The sequence below is a fragment of the Schistocerca piceifrons genome, chromosome 5 (assembly GCF_021461385.2).
Source record: "Schistocerca piceifrons isolate TAMUIC-IGC-003096 chromosome 5, iqSchPice1.1, whole genome shotgun sequence".
Taxonomy (NCBI): domain Eukaryota; kingdom Metazoa; phylum Arthropoda; class Insecta; order Orthoptera; family Acrididae; genus Schistocerca; species Schistocerca piceifrons.
Window position 1 is genome coordinate 289,313,320 of NC_060142.1, and position 19,827 is coordinate 289,333,146.

The window sequence follows — 19,827 nt, forward strand, 5'->3', positions numbered from 1 at the left end:
CGATCTGATCGTGATGCCTTTCTCATTCATTTTTTCCGCGCTTGAAGGCAAAGTTGTTAGTATTTCCTATCAAATGAGAAAGTCATCACGATCAGATCGTTACTGGCATTTTTCGCCGAAAATCTGGATCACGATCAGATCGTATTTGGCACTAAAAGGGTTAAAACTGTAAATCATTAAATGAATTTGCCAAGTGTTAGTGAAATTTTCATAGGTTGTAAGTGTAAATCTCAAGTTACAGAATTTTCCAATCACAAATAAAAAAGTTCTTATCATTTTTCTCAGCCCAGAATAAACTTTGCAATAGCTTGCTTGGATTAGTTTTGAAGCTCTAATTCATAGTTGTTATAAACTACAACCACTGTGACTGTACACTGTATTATTGAAGAGTAATTATATGTCCTCTGGAATCCGTGATTAGTCTACAGTATTGTAGACAGTAGTTGGACTTTGCCAGCCGTCAGCTGGCCAAGCGCACAGTATGTTAGTCGACCAGGCAGGCAGAACATTTGGCCCTAGCAGCCATGAAAGCTTGGTGCCATTTTGACTGCATTATTCTGATGAATTATAACAGAAAGTGAAAGTACCTACATTTCCTTTCATTAACTGCTGAATCACTGGAGCAGTTGGAAACCCATCAAGAAATGTGAGGCTGCAAACCCGACTTAATATAAACCTAGGAAACAATCATTACAAGCACCTTTCTGGACATGCAGAATCTTGATGTGGATTACATTTTAGGACTTTATCTACTGAAAGAAACGGATGCAGTAGTAGACTTTTCCTCAGGCAAGTACCATCTTACTATTCAGGATATCCAAGTTTTGATGAACTTGTTACGCAATCAGAGAATCTACAGCAAATACTGTTAGGGAATTACTATCAAGTGGATGAGTAGTGATATCAATAGATTTAGAAGATAGCTGCGTGTATCAACGAGCATTCCAACAAGAGAGGAAAAAATTAAGCCTAAGATTTCTGTCTTAAACTGACAGAGTCCCATTGGTTTGAATTGTTTAAATTTCTACAGCAGGTATGCACAAGTTTTTGAAGAGAGAACTGGGATTATAAGAGGTTCCTCATGCCACCTGAATGTTGTACCTTCACCAAAGCTATTGTCACATTTCATACTTGATTCCATGGGCATGAATATCAGCTGCTGACCAGAAAATAGAAGAGAAGAAAAAAATAACTTCACAGCAAAGGTGCATTAATGGAACAAGTACACTGACAGCAAGATTTAGAAGTTTCAGATTGAAATATGGTTTTACTGAGGAACCATCCTTGATGTTTGCTGGTCAAAAGAACTAAGAAGTAGCAACTACTGTATGTACGATCATTTGAAGTAATAAGTTTACCTCATCCAGGAGTTTATTTGTTAGCCTTTCCTAACAGCCACAGTATCAGAGGACTGCAGCCACAGAAGGACTTATACCCTTACCGTATTTCTTTATAGAAGTACTTTACATAACATGAAGGCTTACTCTACGTTACATGTGTCTAAAGAAGAAAATAATTTTGTAGCTGTAAGTAGTAGCTTACTATGGATGCATGTAATTATTTTTTGTGTCCCTTGGAGTTCTTTTCAGATGTACTTACCTTTGTGTGTTTATTCAGATGTAAAGGATTTAAAAATAGGTAGACCTAATAGTGAAGTGACTTTAAGAATTCGTTGTTGTTGTTGTGGTCTTCAGTCCTGAGACTGGTTTCATGCAGCTCTCCATGCTACTCTATCCTGTGCAAGCTTCTTCATCTCCCAGTACTTACTGCAACCTACATCCTTCTGAATCTGTTTAGTGTTTTCATCACTTGGTCTCACTCTATGATTTTTACCCTCCACACTGCCCTCCAAAACTAAATTGGTGATCCCTTGATGCCTCAGAACATGTCCTGCCAACCGATCCCTTCTTCTACTTAAGTTGTGCCACAAACTTCTCTTCTCCCCAATCCTATTCAATACCTCCTCATTAGTTATATGAGCTACCCATCTAAACTTCAGCATTCTTCTGTAGCACCACATTTCGAAAGCTTCTATTCTCTTCTTGTCCAAACTAGTTATCGTCCATGTTTCACTTCCATACATGGCTACGATCCATACGAATACTTCCAGAAACGACTTCCTGACACCTAAATCAATACTCGATGTTAACAAATTTCTCTTCTTCAGAAACGTTTCCTTGCCATTCCCAGTCTACATTTGATATCCTCTCTACTTCGACCATCATCAGTTATTTTGCTCCCCAAATAGCAAAACTCCTTTACTACTTTAAGTGTCTCATTTCCTAATCTAATTCCCTCAGCATCACCAGACTTAATTCGACTACATTCCATTATCCTCGTTTTGCTTTTGTTGATGTTCATCTTATACCCTCCTTTCATGACACTGTCCATTCCGTTCAACTGCTCTTCCAAGTCCTTTGCTGTCTCTGACAGAATTACAATGTCATCGGCGAACCTCAAAGTCGTTAACAGAAGCAATAAAGTGGAAGACCTCAAGTACCGAGTCCTGTGGGATTTTCATGAGTTTTGTTCTCTGCCTATTAACATAAACTAACTGTGCCTATTACCTGTAAAGGATCTAATTAAATAAAGTGACTTACCTACAACATCATAATGTTTTATTATCTTCATAAAAATATAGTGTGATACAGAATCAGAAGCTTTAATTAAGTATATAAGAATATCCCTGGTGGTTAATCAACTTTCATAACCATTATGGCTTGCTGTTAGCATGCTTTCAACTTATTTTAAGGCTGATAAGTTCATTCTGAATACGAACTGGTTTTCCATATTTTCAAATATATGTAAGTATACAGTTCTCTATTTTTTTGGCATAATGGGACTACTGATATGGGCCCTTTTTATACACTTAAAGTATAACTGTAATTTTAAGGCACTCTCAGAAAGTGCCATCATCAAGAGTTCTATTTGCAAGGAAAAGCAGGGGTATTCTGATTTTTAAAGGCTTCTGACAGGAAGAATGAACTGGTATCAAATTTAGCTGTTTCAATCTGAACTCAGTAGTGAATTTTCCAACTCGTGTGCAGCAAGATAGTAGCACCCTGATTGGTTACATTCCTATAGACAGTACACATGTTAAAACACTTAATGTTTACCGAACTGTTAAGGGACTATCTGATTATGATGCACAATTAATAAAGGCATCTGCATACAAAGCACTGAGGCTTATTCATGACACCATGTTACAATGTTTTAAGAATAACTTAAGAGAAGTGGAATGAGTTTGTATATGCAAAGAGAGGCAAATGTGAAATTCAGTATTTTAAATAGTAAATGTGTGTCAATATTTGAAAGCATGTTTGCTTAAAAGTTGTCGAACAAAAGTGTAACCTGTGAATAACTAAAGGGATTAAATTATCATGTAACAGTAAAATGGAAATTTATACAGTCAAACCTCGATATAACTAATTTCATGGGACCATGAAAATTAAATTGTTGCACAAGGGTTATTGTTATAATGAGGTTTTGTTATTGTGACTCGGAGCAGGGAGCCATGTTTTTGTGGCCGAGAAGTAGATTACTGTAGTACTTTTCTGAAGAAAAATAACATTAAAAGACAAATAATGAAACATTTTGGTCACTTCTTTTATCAACACTGTATCTGTACAATATCTTACTTTGGTGTACGTTGTCTTATCTCCTCTAACCCAATCAACTGCTGCGCTGAAAGACTGGGGCTCTAAGATGCTACTTGCTGAATGGTTTCCAACTGACCTATTAGCTACACCAGACGAGGGCGATTTGCACTTATCAGGTCACTGTTGTCATCACAATCTTCAACAGGTTAATTATCATTTAACTCCTCAATGATAGATTTGTCAGTATATGCTTCAAACACCAACGCTTCATCATCCACTGACAAGTATTCAACTACTGAAGCATTTATGGTTTTTCCAGTAACTGCTGAATAAATCTCCGGATCACTTTGAATGTCATCCTGCGTTATTTCATCCACCACAACATTCTCACCAACATCTTCACTTTCAGAAATTCTTGCACTTTTCCAGCTGTTCACAATCACAGTCAGCTGTACACTGTTCCAGGAGCTAGCAATCATGTCACAAGCCTGCTTCACATTGAAACTGTATGGATTGCTCACCTTTCTTTCAATGTCTGCAATCACGTGTTTAACTAAATGTGAATGGTATTTTGTCTTAAAGTTATTAATTATCCCCATATCTAGTGGCTGAAGAGTCAAAGTACAGTTCAGGGGAAAGTAGCATAGTTCAACATTCTTCAACGCCGGCATGTTATGCGCACTACAATTATTCACCAGCAATGCAGTTTTCTTATTCTTCATTGACATCTCTTTATCAAGCAAAAGCAACCACTTGCTAAAAAGAGTAGGCGTCATCCATGCTTTCGGATTTGTCTTGTAATTGACTGCAATAAAATAAATCACATTTACAATACAACTGTAGCAAAACATTACAGCTGAAGCCATGCTGGACTGAATTAACTTATAAATTAAAAGAAGGTAAAATAAACTGTATGCACCCTCTTACCTGGTAAGCTTTTTACATTTTTGATGCACCGTTGGCTTGCTGATCGTCTGATCACCAGTGGTGTCAATTTATGTGTCCCTGACGCATCGCTGCAGAGAAGAACAGTTAGGTGTACTTTAGACTGCTTCCCTCCTTTACACTTTTCTCCTCTAAAGGCCATCGTCTTCTCTGGCATCAGTTGATAAAACAATCCCGTCTCATCCGTGTTGTACAAGTTCTGAGGACAATATTTTTCTGATAGTTCGGTTGTTTTTCCTCCAAAATTCTGCATCACCTAAAGGTGCTGATTTTTCTTCTCCTGAAATCACTTTAAAAATGATCCCATGCGTGTCCTTAAATCTTTGCAACCATCCATTACTTGCCTTAAAATTAGAATCACCATGCAACTTAATGAAATCTAAGGCTTTTTGATATATCAACAGACCATTAATTGGTACATTCTGTGCACATATCTCATTAAACCTCCACAGTGTAGCACTGTCCACATCATAAGCAGCAGCTGTCTTTATTCTTTTTTTTTTTTTTTTTTTTAATTGTTAAATTTGCCATCTAAAAAACTTTCTTCAATTTATTTTCATTTTTTTAGGGAATGTAGCTTGTGCATGACCATACTTTCTCATCACATCTACTTGTTTCATTCCATTATCAATGTCATGGAAAACCTCCATTTTTGCCTCCAACCTTATTTGTTTCCAAGTTCCAGCCATTGTTCAAATCTTAGTGAAGTCTAAAGCATTTACATCACCTAAAAACATTCACAGATTGCAAAAATCACAGAGATAAGCTGTGTATCAGCCTAACAAAACACTTCTGTCTGCTACTGAAGCTCAACAATGGACTCACTCAAACAAAGGAGCCCTTTGACATTTGCCGCTCAGCACAGCTCGCCAGCAGCTGTACGCTATCCCCTTTACCACTAGAATAAATACAGTACTGTAGTTTGTAGCGAAGCTTCTGATAAAATAAAGCGCCGAAAGTCTAGTAGCTAAGTAAACAGTACCTACCACTGTAGTGAACATCTTAGAAGTAGGAAATAGTAAATTCCTCAAAATTTTGTCTTCATTCTAACAGGGTGTTGCTAATTTCACTTCGTTGTTGTAATGAGGGGTAATTTACATAAAACATACAGAAAATCACCCAGGGCCATATAAAATTATTGTTGTAACCCAGGTTTGTCATTGTATTAGTAATCGTTATATGGAGGTTTGACTGTAGAAAGGCCATAATAACTCAAGATCTGACATTACTTGCTTTCTACAAAAAATACTGTAGTATTTGAAGGAAAGTCCTTAAAAATCTGACCACCATCATAGAAATTAATATTGTCAATAATAAAATCAAAATCCATAATCATCTGACAGGTATCTCTTCAAGAAGATAGGCATTTCAATTGCACATTCACAACATACACATTTGCTAACGAAATTTGTCAAACAATCCATAACAATTTCAGAAGACAAGCTATAACAGTAGAAGAAAAAATGACTCATTACTCATTGTGACCACCTTCAAAGCCAAATGGTTAGCACTGTTGATTTCAGCACGGAAAGGTTCCGTTCCCAGTACCTCCTCAGATTTTTGTAGGCATGGGCGATTGGAATGGGGTCTACTCATCATCCTGAGGCCAAATGAGGAGCTGCATGAATAAAGAAGCAGTGGCATCATCAAGGTTCATCTGCTGGAAATAATGGCTGGAGGATTTTGCGACACGATCACACATCCCACAACCATAGTGTGTTCTTTGTACTGCTTGTAGGCAGCAAATGGCAACTTGGAATAGGCCACAGGCCTAATCAGTGACTGATGTTTATATTTATTACTCATTGTGATTGATGTGTAGCCAAAGGATAGAAATAAGTCTATTTCCGAGCTTTGGATGCAGTATTCATTATCCCACAGAATGCTGCAGTGTATTTTGTCCAGCCAGTATTGGAGTTCAGTAAGTTTGCCCCTTAAATTACTACATAATGGAACAGTATTTACATGGTGTCTATTGCATTTACCTATTTATAATGTGATTTTTATTATGTTTTCCAATCCTCTTTGTCTTGATTAAGCCCAGTGTGTGTCCTACTTGTTCAGCAGTCTATGCTTTAATGATCTGAGTCTAAATATAGAGGCATATATTCTAGCTTGTCACTGCAAATGACTGTACCATTTACAACAACAGGCAGTTTCTTGGTTGCCAAAGTCTTCCCTCATCTACCTGCGTGCTGTCCATATCATTCTCAGTCATCTGGTGTTTACTAATAATGCACCAGTTTGTGTAAACATTCACAGTCTACAGGAGGATTTGTATGAAAACAAAGGAAACACTGACACTGAGAAACAGTCCAATTTATTCTAAGAACATCGCACATAAATCAGAATGCTTGCTATTACATTTCATCCAGTGAAATAACATTATATCAGGTGCCCAGCTGACAGTGTGCACAGGAATGATTATGAAAACTTGCACTGCAAGAAATAGTGTTATTTATGACACAGTCATAACATGATTCTCAGCCTAAATATGATCTGCAGTTCATATTAACCATTTGTTCAGCATTTAGCAAAGGAATTCCCAAAATATATTATTTGGAGAATCAGATTTTGGCTCAAACATGACAAGATGTATGATGGGCGTTACGATACAAGTCATTTACCTGACCATCTCCAGCTGCCATTTAAGGACACACTTAGTGGCCTGGCATCATCCTGTAAAGAAAAGAAAGTAGGATATTTTCAAAATAAAAATCTTTGGACAATACCCTCAGTTGTTTGGTGTCTGATAATAAAGGCAGGAACCTGTTATGGATACTGCAGTCATTATAAATGAGGCAATAGCTCAGCTGGACAAGTATGAAGGGCGAAATTGCTCTCTGCTTTGTAAAAGGAACTAGCTTGGCATGTAACCACCTTAGTACAGGAAAATTAGGTATATCTGGATGGTCATACTTGGATACTTGATCTTCATTTATAAAGTCCAGTGACATAACTGCTACATCACTTATCCTTAATTTTTTTAAAAAGAGAAGTTACACATTTTAATAAATTGTGAGAGATGTCAAGAACGAAAAGCGAATTACAGTCAATAAATACATACGGAAATGCACACTAGCTGGCTCCTAGAACTACTAGTTCCCTCTTTGGGAATGTGTGTGTGTGTGTGTGTGTGTGTGTGTGTGTGTGTGTGTGTGTGAGTGAGTGAGTGAGTGAGTGAGAGAGAGAGAGAGAGAGAGAGAGAGAGAGAGAGAGAGGGGGGGAGGTTAAAGGTTAAAAGGTAAACCAACCATGTGAAAACTGTCAGCAGATACAAAGTAAGCTGTGAGTTTCTCGTCACAGAGTTCTGAACCACTGTTACCAGGACAAATCACCAAGATTGAATAATGAAGCAAGGACCCTTCTCTCATGCTGCAAAGCATACTGGGTCTTCACAGCACACATTTTTTTGTGCCCACGAAATATTACTCGAAACCATATGATCGTTACATCATTACAAAGAAATACTTGACACTGTAAGCCAATGCCATATGTACCTACTCTCACAGGTGGCCTCTTGAAGGATTAAGTTTTGTTGATGATGTAACTGAGGGAAGAAAGAAAAATTGGGGTTAACATCATATCCTTGACAGAGAGAGATGGAGCAAAAGCTCAAATTTGACAAGTATGGGGAAGGGAAACAGCCCTGTCCTTTTTCAAAGGATACATCCTGAAAGTCACCTTCAGGAATTCGATGAAATTGTGGAAAGCCTACATTTTAATGGCCAGATGGGGGATTTGAACCCCCAATCTTTCAAAAGACTAGTCTGATGCCTTAACTAACGTACTATTTTGCTCAGTTGCAGCTCAAATTTTGCCGTATAGTCACATGGTATTAGTTTAATATGAAGATTAGCTACAATATTATGTTCTGGTAGTAAGAGAGTTTAAGGGGCATTACATGCAAAAACCTTATGTCAAGCAACAGAATACAAAAGAATATTACATCACAGTTTGAAAAAAAAAGAAAAAATATGTACATGGCATCTGGATTTGAGATCTAAATAATAATGGCATGTCCAATGCACACACAATAGAATGCACATACCACACTCTAAGAAACTATTCTGCAATCACTTTCTGAGACAATAACAAGCACAGTATGTACCCCGTCCATCTACCCTCCTGGCTGGACCATCTCTTTCAACCTTGAGTTCTACCTGCTCCTTTCCCACGTGTTAAAAATTTTCCTTTATCCTTCTTTTCTAAAATACCTGAATTCACAAAGTTTCCTACTCCATTTTGTGTTTGTTTCATATATAATGCTGGATTCTTTCTGCTACGTATAGTTCCTATCTCTAAACACACTCATTAAGATATTTTAAATTAAAAAGAAACAAACACCATTTATCCCTAAATAACATTATCCTTCACTTCTACATCAAAAATTTAAAATGTCTAGATCAACTATTGCAACATAATAATGAATCACAAGTTCTTTTTGGAAAACACCACAAAGCCAAAAAGTAACATTTAACTTTAGACTGACTGAGATGCAAGGTGTTTTCATAATATTGAAAAGAAGAAACTACGTCATTACTGACATTTATGGCTTAAATTCAGCAGCATTAAAATGTGAACGAGTTTATCCAGCAGGACTGCTTGCACATATAGTACATGCATGTACAGGTCTTTTGCAAGTTCAGTTCTTATGGGCACTGAAGTATGCAAACATTATTCCAGACCACAAGGAAAGTAGCCTCTGACAACTATCAGCTGTGCCATTTACCCTTATGTTGGCAAAAATGATGGGAGCCATACTAAACAGACAAACTTGTACAAATAAAATCAACTACAATGGCCAATTTGTTTTTAGATCAGGTTTTAACACAGTTAAAGATGTCTGTCATTTCCAAACATAAGCAATTTGAAAACATATTAGTTATTAAGAGTACAAAACAGGCTTTTTGACTTATCAAAAACTTTTGAAACTGTGTTCCATGAAATACTATTGAACAAGGTACATTTCTATAGAATTATAGAATATGCCATTAAATGGATGAAATCTTAATAAAAATGCAAATTGTTGAAATTAACAGCACAGAGTGTGCCTACAGAGCAAATTAGTGTCTGTCAAGGTTCTATACTGGATTCAATATTATTTATGTTAATAACTTGTGAGTAGAAGGTGCCATTATATTACACGATCAGTAGATGCAGATTATCTTGACACTTTATAACATCAGAAAAAATAGCAAAGTATCAATATGAAGTAGAGAAAACTACTGTTGCGGTTGAATCAACCAAGACGAAGTACATAACCTATATATTTCATAGAAGCTTATATTAATGGAAGAATGTAACTGCTGTTAATTTCCTTGGGATGACAACCAATTCCAAATTGTTTTGAGGTAATCATTTAGAGATGGAGGTATGCAAAATTGGTAACAGCATATTTGTTCTCAGAGTTATTTATTATCCCTCAATATGTAATCACATAACGGAGGGTGCCGTTATGTGGGGTCATGAAAGGAAGGATGGTTCAAAAAGAGAATTGGTATTGAAATGATTGGCAAATTTTTGTTTCCGTTTCCATTTCCAGGAACATTCCAATTGCTGACTCAGTTTGAATTTCTCACATTCAGTGTCTAACCTTGGAGCAGTTCACTTGTGTGCAACATATGCTAATCATGAGAAAGTTTTATCAGAATGGAGAAAGTTAGGCAGCAGTGTCAGGTGACTTTGTTGTAATGAGGAACCAAATGAATCAACAGCTCGCAGGCTTATGAAAAAGTTATTTTGAGACAGGTTCAACAGCGAATCTTAAAAATCCTTGACCGATCATTGTGGTGGTTCATGACAGTGTGGCTGTTACCCCAATGAAATCAATTCGTCACCATTCCCAACAATTGGGCTTAAGCTTTTCTTCAGTACAGAGAATTCTCCAGTATGATCTCCATTACCATCCCTACAAAATTCAGCTGACGCAGCAGCTGGAACGGTTGGCTCATGAGAACAGACAATCGTTTGTTGACTGGGTTCTGAGAGGACGAAAGCTTCACAAACAAAATCATCTTCAGTGAAGAAAATGATGTAAATAAGCAGATCAGCCATATGTGTGTGTCAGAAAATCCTTGCATAATCCAAGAAAGGGAAACGCAGTTTGGCGCGGCTTTTGGTTGGGCAGCATCATTGGCCCTCGTTTTTTCAAGTTGATGTAGAACAGGATGTGACAGTCAATGGAAACTGATACTGTACAATTATAAGGGAATTTTGTGGCCTCATTTGGATGGAATGGATATTTAAGAGTTGTGGTTTCAGCATGATGGTGCCACTTGCCATACTTCCCACAAAAACAATTATGTTTCTCTATAAGCAGTTCCCGGATCACCTCATTTTGTGCAATGCTGATCATCAATGGCCACCAACACCATGTGACTTAACTCTTTGTGACTTTTTCCTTTGGAGTCATCTTAAGCCAGTGCTGTATATCAATAAACCCAGAAAACATCCACGACTTGAAGTCAGCCAAATGGATGTTGAAACTTTTAGTGCAGTCATATAAATTTCATGGACAGTGTTCTTGCATGACAGCACAGTAGAGGCGGTTGTAAGCATCTCATTTTTCATACATGAAATGGGAATGTTACATGAATATGTTTATGTATTTTGTTTGTGTTTTTTGTACTAATAAACTTCTTACTTTGATATATCAAAACCTTTGCTCTTTTTGAACCATCCTATACATAGAAGTAATGTTTTTAAATTACAGAAAGTGGCACTTAGGATAGTACACAGATGGTACTCAGAAAACTTGAAATTATGACTCTACTACCACTTATTTTATAGTATTATTGTATAAAGATAATTGTGAAACTACCTAGAGTGTGACGTGTGCCACATGCACAATATCAAGAACAAATATGACGATGTCATTCCTTGGAAGCAAATAGCAGCACCAGTTGCACTTTTGTTTTTGATCATCAGAACCTGTTTTGGCCACCAGAGCCATTTGCCAGTGGTTATGAGTCTGTCATCATGGGGGTACATAAACAGTGTGTCTTTGTACTCCCACGAAGGTACACTCATAACCACTGGAAAATGGCCCATAGAAATATGTAAAAGTGTTCTAAGAATAAATCAATCAAATCCTAACATCTCAATGTATTAGGAACCTACCAATTTAGCAGTTTAAAGGGAAGATAATAAGATTTATATCAGAACTGAGAACTCATGAAGTTGATCAATTTCTGATATTTGCAAAGAAAATTGTTTGACTGAAATGTGTGCATGCTAATATTTTCAGGGTACTATGCACTAGTTATGATTAACATAATGTTCTCTTTATTTCAGAGATTATATGTATCTCTCACATATTCTTGACATGACTGTAATGCAAATGTACACAATTAAAGGTGCGCTTCTGCAAGTCCAGCCAAGTTGTTGTTTGCAGAAAAAAATTAATTAATTAATTAATTAATTCTTCATCTTTAACTGTACTTCACAAAACTGAAAGACAGTAATTTAACCCTCACAATACTGGGGTGGGGGTGGGGAGAGGGGGTTGCTTTATTCACACCCTTCGAAAATATTGTAATCTAATCGTATAATTTATATTTTAAAATTTTAAAAATATTTATTGCTTTCAATGATTTCTTATAGCATATTCCATAATTGTTTTGAATTTTTTGTAACACATGACCGAAAATTTTAAGTCTTAGTAGCAAATGTGACTTTCTGCAACAAATGTCATATTCCTATTTTCAAGTTCTGGATGCTTCTTACTTGTGTATATATCTTTAAATAGTATGCTGTGAAAATAACTCAACAACAATTAATGAAATCTCTACTTTTTATAATTTTTTCTGCAGTGGTCATAAGGAACCCCTCCTGTCGGCACACACTTTACAGAAAATGTGTTGGAACTGCTAAGATCGTGTGAAAAGATAATTTCAAATGATGTTGATAAAAGTTAACATCAATTACAAAAATTTGTTTTCGCTTTAATTTTTTTGGTTTTTTAATTTTTATTTTTATTTTTTTATGGGCATTAAGTACCCCACTCTCTCTTGGTAATACATGTTATGGAAAATTTGTTGGTATTGCTGGGGTTGAATGTGACATCCAACTTCAGTTCATAGTTCTATTATAAAAATTCACACATAACATTATGCTATTTAAATATACATAATTTGTTTTAAACTTACCAAATAATTAGCCACGTCCCTAAAAGTATGTTGTGAATTCAACGAGGCAGTGGCGCAATGCCAACCCCACCATCAGCTCCTGAATGGAGAGTGAGGCCAATCTGGTTCAGTGTTATTGCATCAATTTCACCCTTCTTTGTCATTCCTGCAATGACTTCCTGGCATTCCTTATTATCTTCACACAAATTACGAATTGCAAGGATAGCCCACTGCATCACAACTAATGAACATTAAGGATTTTAATTTTTTTTTTCCTCTTAAGCATGAGTTTAACAACAGCACACACAGATTACGGTCATATACATCCCCTGTTCAATTTCTTCTCAACTGCAGTGAACATACTTAATAAACAGTATCGTTACAGCTGTGTGTATTTCAGTTAACATAACATGTTTATAGCAAAGCATCATTTCTGCCATTGTGTGTTCTCAGCATGCCATTCCATGAAAGAAAATTGTTTAGTAGAAAAACAAGTTTATCCTTAAAGCTGTGAAATAAAATAGTGGTGACGTATAACTATCGTGTAACATAAAACTATCCTGTGCCCATGTGGGGTTGTTAGATATCCCATCAGGCACCTCCCAAAGTGGCGGGAAGGAGAAAGCCTGCCAGATATTGGTGGTCCTGGGGAAATTAAATATCCAAGGCAGACCAATTACTAACACAGTCCTAAACCCAGTAGTGTGTGTAATGGCATCCAGAGGCTAGTGGTCAGCTTCTGTTCACCAAGTTGGTGTAGCTGCTACAAATATGTCTTGATCTAAAGAATCAATTCTTTTAACCACTGTGATCTCCAACTACATTGCCACAACTACCTTTAAGTTGAAAATGCTGTGGTGGAACACTAGGAATGATATCCACTACCTCATGTCCCAGTAAATGTACTGGGCTTTTTCCTTGTTATCAGATCCTGGGAGGATCAGGAACATCACTAAAACAAGAAGAGCCAGTGCTTCTCAAAACCTCGTCACAAACACTATACTGGAACACTCAACACGAATACACTGATCAAACTAGTCAAACTTAAACAGCTTACTGATACACTAGAAAAATTTTACATCAACATCCTCTGAACCCAAGAGACATGTTTCACAGATGAAAACCACTTTAACACAGAAAACTACAGGGTATGCAAAGGAAAACCAGCTGTCAGAAGGCAAACACTAACAATGCTTGGCATAGGATTTTTCATACAAAAATTAGTCACAGACAGCATCTCAGATTTCAATTCAATATCAGAAAGGATATCCACAGTAACATTCAAATCACAAAACAAAAGAGATACAATCATCAACACACATCCATTGACAAATGATCACAACAGAAAGAAATTGCAAGAAGTCTAAGACTTTTGGGAAGACATGGAAGAAATAAACAAAATACTAGAAAGACATGTTAAAATTGTATTAGGAGACATCAATGCACAACTAGGCAAAGAGAAAAAGTACAAGCAAATCACAGGATCACATACAGTGCACAAGCGCACAAACAGGGATGCAGAACATATCAAATTATTGTCGACATTTTAATTTAAAATTTATAGCAATGCAATTTCAAAAGCCACTATAAAAACACACACCATGGAAGATGACCCTCCCCCTAAAAAAAGGGGGGGGGGGGGGGGGGAATTCCAACTAGATCATCTAGCAAAAGCAAATAAAAAATACAATGAAAATTTTGAACATGAGAACATGCAAAAGGTTCGTAGAGTCTTTGAGTTTGTAGCCATCACTTGCCACAAATAAATATTACGGCAATTCCCATAAATGGAAAGACAACACAGAACAAAATAAGACCAGACCATGAATACTTCAAAATCAACAAACAAAATTATTGATGAAGTTAATCAAAATGGACAGACCTTGCAATCACAGCTCAGAAGGCAATTAACTGGGGTCAACCTCCCAGGAAACTTAAACACAGATGGTGGAACAAACTTGTGATTAGGGTAATGAACGAAGAATCTACAACAACATTCTACATGGCAGGATTTTCACACAATTCTCAAACAATCTTCAGATTATATTAGAGGAGTTAAAAGAGCATATAAATAAAGCAGAGTAAACATAACTGAGGAAGACTTCAAGAGGAATATTGAGAAATTCCTACAGAATATTCAGGGAAAATATAAAAGTTTATCAGCACCCAAATATCTGCTTTAAAAGAACCGATAGGTCTCTAGAAACAAATACTACTCTGAAAAATTCTCAAAATATACTTTGATAAACTCCTCAACTGTAAGAAGCATACGAAAATGTTAAAATTCACAAAAATGATACCAAATCCAGGTTCGAATCCACCCTCAATCACAGAGACAGATGAGGTTATAAAACAATTTAATAGCAACAGAGTCTCAGTAGGAGTTGGCATTAGTGCCATGATCTGGAAACTCAAAGATCAAAATATCACAAAGAAAATTCATAAAATTCTCACAGAAATATGGATTACAGAGAAAATACCATAGGAATGGTAATGTGTACTGATCCGGCCACTGCACAGAAAAGCCAACAAGACACCCTAATAACTAGAGAGTTTTTCATTATTACTGGTCACTTACAAAATTCCGTCCAAAAGATTACTCATCTAGCAGCACAAGCTGACAAAAAAGATAGGTCAATAACAAGTAGGCTTCAGAAAAGGAAAATCATGTACTGAGCAGATTTTGAACCTCCAAACACTCCTGAAGGTCAGACAAACTAACAACACGAAACTTCCTGGCAGATTAAAACTGTGTGCCCGACCGAGACTCGAACTCGGGACCTTTGCCTTTTGCGGGCAAGTGCTCACCAACTGAGCCACCGAAGCACAACTCACGCCCGGTACTCACAGCTTTACTTCTGCCAGTACCTCGTCTCCTACCTTCCAAACTAACAACACTGTAATCACATTTGCTAACATTAAGAAGTCCTATAACGCCATAGAAAGGCAGAAATTCTTTGACACACTAGAAGACTACGGAATATACAGGAAAAATAGGGCACTCATACAAGCGACACCACATCCAAAATAAAATTTATGGGAGAACTCTCAACCATATGAGATACATATAGGAGTCAGACAATGAAATGGGTTCTCAGCACTTTTATTCAATGTGATCTTGGACAAAATTATCAAACAATGAAAACAGAAAGTAAAAGGGATTCTGTTAGGAAAGGCCTGTGTAATCAAAACAATCATGTAATGTCTGGCATTTGCAGATGACATGGCAATACTCAGCAACAATAGACAAGAAGCGCTGGAATACTTACATGAACTCCCTGCCAAAACAGGTCCACAGATGTCATACGAGAAAATGCTATAAACAGAAAGGAAGGACAACACTACACACGCCATGCACACAAAATACAGAAATATTAAAAGAATGGAAAAATCCAAGTATCTATGTGAATATATGGGTGTTTGTTTTAACTTGGAACAACTAGATATTTAGAAATATATGCAACATGCAAAAAATATCCAGTTTAAAAGTTAATATTTTCAAAGGGACATCCGCCTGTACTAAAACTGTCTCCCCCCTCCCCTATAACCCCTGAACATCCTTATGGGGGGCAACTCCTTTTTTTTCCAGAAGAGAACTCCTGCCCCCCCTCCCCCCCCCCCTTCCCTTCCATTTTAATCACAGATTCAGATTCTACACCAAAAAATAGGTATGGTTTACCCAAAGAATTTCTTTCCACATGTCTCAAAGCAATTTAATCAACAAAATTCAGTTTTGCCAGTTTTTGAAATTACACATCAAACTCATTTGATTCTGCATTACATTTATGATAAAAATGTAGGCTTCTACTGTTCTGAATAGATGCTACTTTCGTTAAAAATTTAATTTATTTTTGCAAATTTGATTATACAATAGAACTTTTATGTTTAGACATTTAAAAGTCTTTCACATAAGATACTTTTAACATAATGAAGTTTTCTGCTCCCTTCGGAGTTCAGTTTGATGAATCCCCACACCATCAGGATGTCTGATTTCAGTGAGTCCCCTCAGATCTCACTGTCCGAGTGACAGGTTTTGGTGTGTTCTTTTCCATTACTCTTGCTACAGGGCTACTGGAGATTACAGTGTGCAACTATTGTAAAGAAAAATGTTCATAATTAGTGACAGAAGCACTTGCCATGGATACACACATACTGAGTGAACTCTCACATGGATGGCCCATCACTCAGCACCCCCACATGTGGTGCACTCTCGTGCCAGCTCCCCTCCCCCCAATTCCTGCACCTCCCACAGTGTCAGCACCTTTATAAGCATGAACACCAAATGACTCAGCACCATTCCTCTCCACAAAGACTTTTCTGGCACATTTGAAATGATGGACATTTTATCTGTAGAACAGAGAATTGAAATAATTTTAATTTATGGCAAGACTGCAAGAAATTGAGATGCTGCTGTTGCTCTTTATGCTTCAAGATTTGCTGATATGCCACAGTCTCCTACAACAACTTATCATGTTGTAAAACAATTTCCTACCAAAGGAAATATGGCATCTAAGAAAAGGAACTTTTAGACCAATTCTTACAGGAAACAGTAGTAAACAAATTGCAGCACTAACTGCAGCAGCTTGTAGTCCACATGTGAATACCTGAGACTTATCTCACCAGTCAGAAATTGCTCATACAATTATTTGGGCAATCCTAAAACATCAAAAATACTATCCCTGCCAAGTCACCCACACTGAGAACTTCATGGGAATGATTTTTATATTCAAACTGGAAAACTTGCGCAATGACAAAGAGACCCACAGTTTTTTTTTTTTTTTCTCCAAACAGCATTCGTCAATGAACCAACTTTCACACACCACGGCACACATGCATTATTGAAGTGCAGAAAACTCCTGATTAATCAGCATCCTTTGTCTGCTAACATTTGGTGCTGCATCATAGGCAACAAAGTAATTGGCCCTTTATTTTTGGCAGGCTCACTGAAGAGAGAAATATATCGTAACTCATAGAAATATGAACAACTGATTCTGTTGGAAGATGTCCCCTCATAGTATGATAGAATGTGTAACTTCAACTAGATGGGTTCTCTAGCACATTATTCCACAATAGCCCAAGAACATTAAATCACAACTTCAGTGGCCACTGGATTGGTAGAAGTGGTACAGTAGAGTGGCCAGCCAGATCACCTGACCTTACATCATCAGATTTTTTCTAGTGGCATTATCTTGAAGACTAAATGTATGCAGAAGTACCAATTAATCAATAGAACATGTCACAAATGCTTGTACAAAAACTACAGTAGTCACACTCTTAAATGGTGACCATGAATTCCAAGCAAAAATTAATAAATGTATCAAAATGGAAGGTCATCATTTTTAGCATTTCTTGTGAAAGGCAATAATGGTGTAAGGCAAGGAGACATACCAAAATCGAACACCCTGATTGGAACAGGAAACTATTATATCCATGTCATTTTTCCTGGGTAGTGCTAAAAGGAGTTTATTAACCATACATTTAAATGTGTAACTGTAAAAGTTCTTCTGTACAATAAAAATTACAAAATTAAATTTTTAACGAAAGTACCAATTGTCCAGAACAAAAAATTGCATTTTTATAGCATATATAAAGTAAAATCAAATGAGTCAATTAATAATTGCAAAATTTTGTTGGTTACAACACCATCTACCATGAGCGAAAAGAATTTTTTTAGTAAACCCTAGCTATTTTCTGGTGCAGAATTCAAATCTGCAGTAAGGAGCAGGGGGAGGTGGTTCTCATTTGAAAATAAAAAATTGACCCGCAATAATTGTGGTGGGAGGGGGGTTCAGGTGGTGGCCAGATTCAGCACAGACTGGTGTTCCCTTCATAAATATTAACTTTTAATTTGAACCAATTTTTCATACATTGCATACCTCTCAAGATATTTAGTTGTTCCAAGTAAAAACAAACATTCTTTACACAAATAGGAGGCTCAAACAAGGCAGCCAACATAAAAAGAACAGAGAAACAACATAAACTGTAAAAAACTCACATGAATACAGTACAACAGGCCAAACTCAGGCAACACAAAACAGTCAAACTGTCAGAAGCATACTGCACATCAGAAATGACCAGAATTAGAGCATCAACCATCACAGAGACAGAAAAAATAAAAAATAGAACGTAAAACCCTTGGGGGGTGGGGGGGGGGGGGGGGGGAGGATGATGAGCCCAACCAAAGAATGATACGAATACACAGACAAGCTCACAGACACGATCCAAAAAGACGACTACCATTCTATGGACACATACCTAAAATGAACAAGACTCATAAGGAGGGTTTCCGACAAAAACTGAGTTGTTTTGGATATCAGCCTTATGCAAACACAATTAGTTTATTTTTATATTTACCCAAACATGTTTCAACACCAATGTGTCATCTTCTGTGGGTCAAATTTTTATTTCTGTAAAGTACATTTATCACATTTGTAATAATCTAACTGCTGCAGGCCTAAGAAATACAACATTTGCAATTTGCTTCATTTTGTTTGGACACTCACCTTAAAATTACATCGCTAACTGAATTGTATTATTATACATTGATTTTAGTGCTCGTTTCATCGATTTTTGACAGCAAGTCATCTGCAAATTAGCCATGAAGAAAATTATTGTGTATTTGTGGAGAGCTGTTTCGAGGGTAGAGGTTATGAGGTTATGTACGTTTCTGTACTTTCACTTTCCATCCTGTTTTGTGTCCCTGGTTGGTGTGTCAATCATCTGCTGTTTAGTGCGTTGCTTTCACTCAGTTTTTTACAAATTTCCACTTACTACTTCACCTCACATGCACTTACACAAAATGTGGTGAAATGTGATCTCTGCAGACACTTCTGACAATATACTCAGTGAGAGGTGTCTTGTTATTGTCGTTTCTCATTTGCTCATCATTGGTCTTTTGTTTGTTATTGTGTGATAATTTCATAGCCTGCTTCACTGTTTGATGGAAGCACTACTCTGTCAAATGTGAGAAAAAGAGTGCTGCCTGTGGGCACTAAGGATGCTTCTACCTTTTTCATCACCCGATGGATTGCAAGGACGCCCTGATCAGAGAGGTACCTTTGGATTTCTGCCTCGGCCAGATCATCGAGCAGCCTAGTATGAATAACACCACATGAAGAATTCAGCATTTGATGGGCCTTGACATGAATAAGATA

At 36.9% G+C, this 19,827-nt stretch overlaps 1 protein-coding gene across 5 annotated transcripts in view; it reads right to left on the bottom strand.

Annotated features, from left to right (window-relative positions):
- Positions 1 to 2,649: 2,649 nt before the first annotated feature.
- Positions 2,650 to 19,827, bottom strand: part of LOC124798249 (ataxin-10) — a 98,316-nt gene continuing 81,138 nt past the window's right edge. For 4 of the 5 annotated variants that reach the window (XM_047261567.1, XM_047261570.1, XM_047261568.1 and 1 more), the window contains 2 exons: positions 12,695 to 12,914; positions 6,849 to 7,223 (listed from right to left, as the gene is read on the bottom strand). In XM_047261567.1, the coding sequence (XP_047117523.1) occupies positions 12,733 to 12,914 (182 nt within the window). In that variant the 3' untranslated portion in view covers positions 6,849 to 7,223; positions 12,695 to 12,732. Of the gene's footprint in view, positions 4,405 to 4,526; positions 4,744 to 6,848; positions 7,224 to 12,694; positions 12,915 to 19,827 lie in introns of those variants that run through there. The other variant, XR_007016928.1, reaches the window with a different exon arrangement.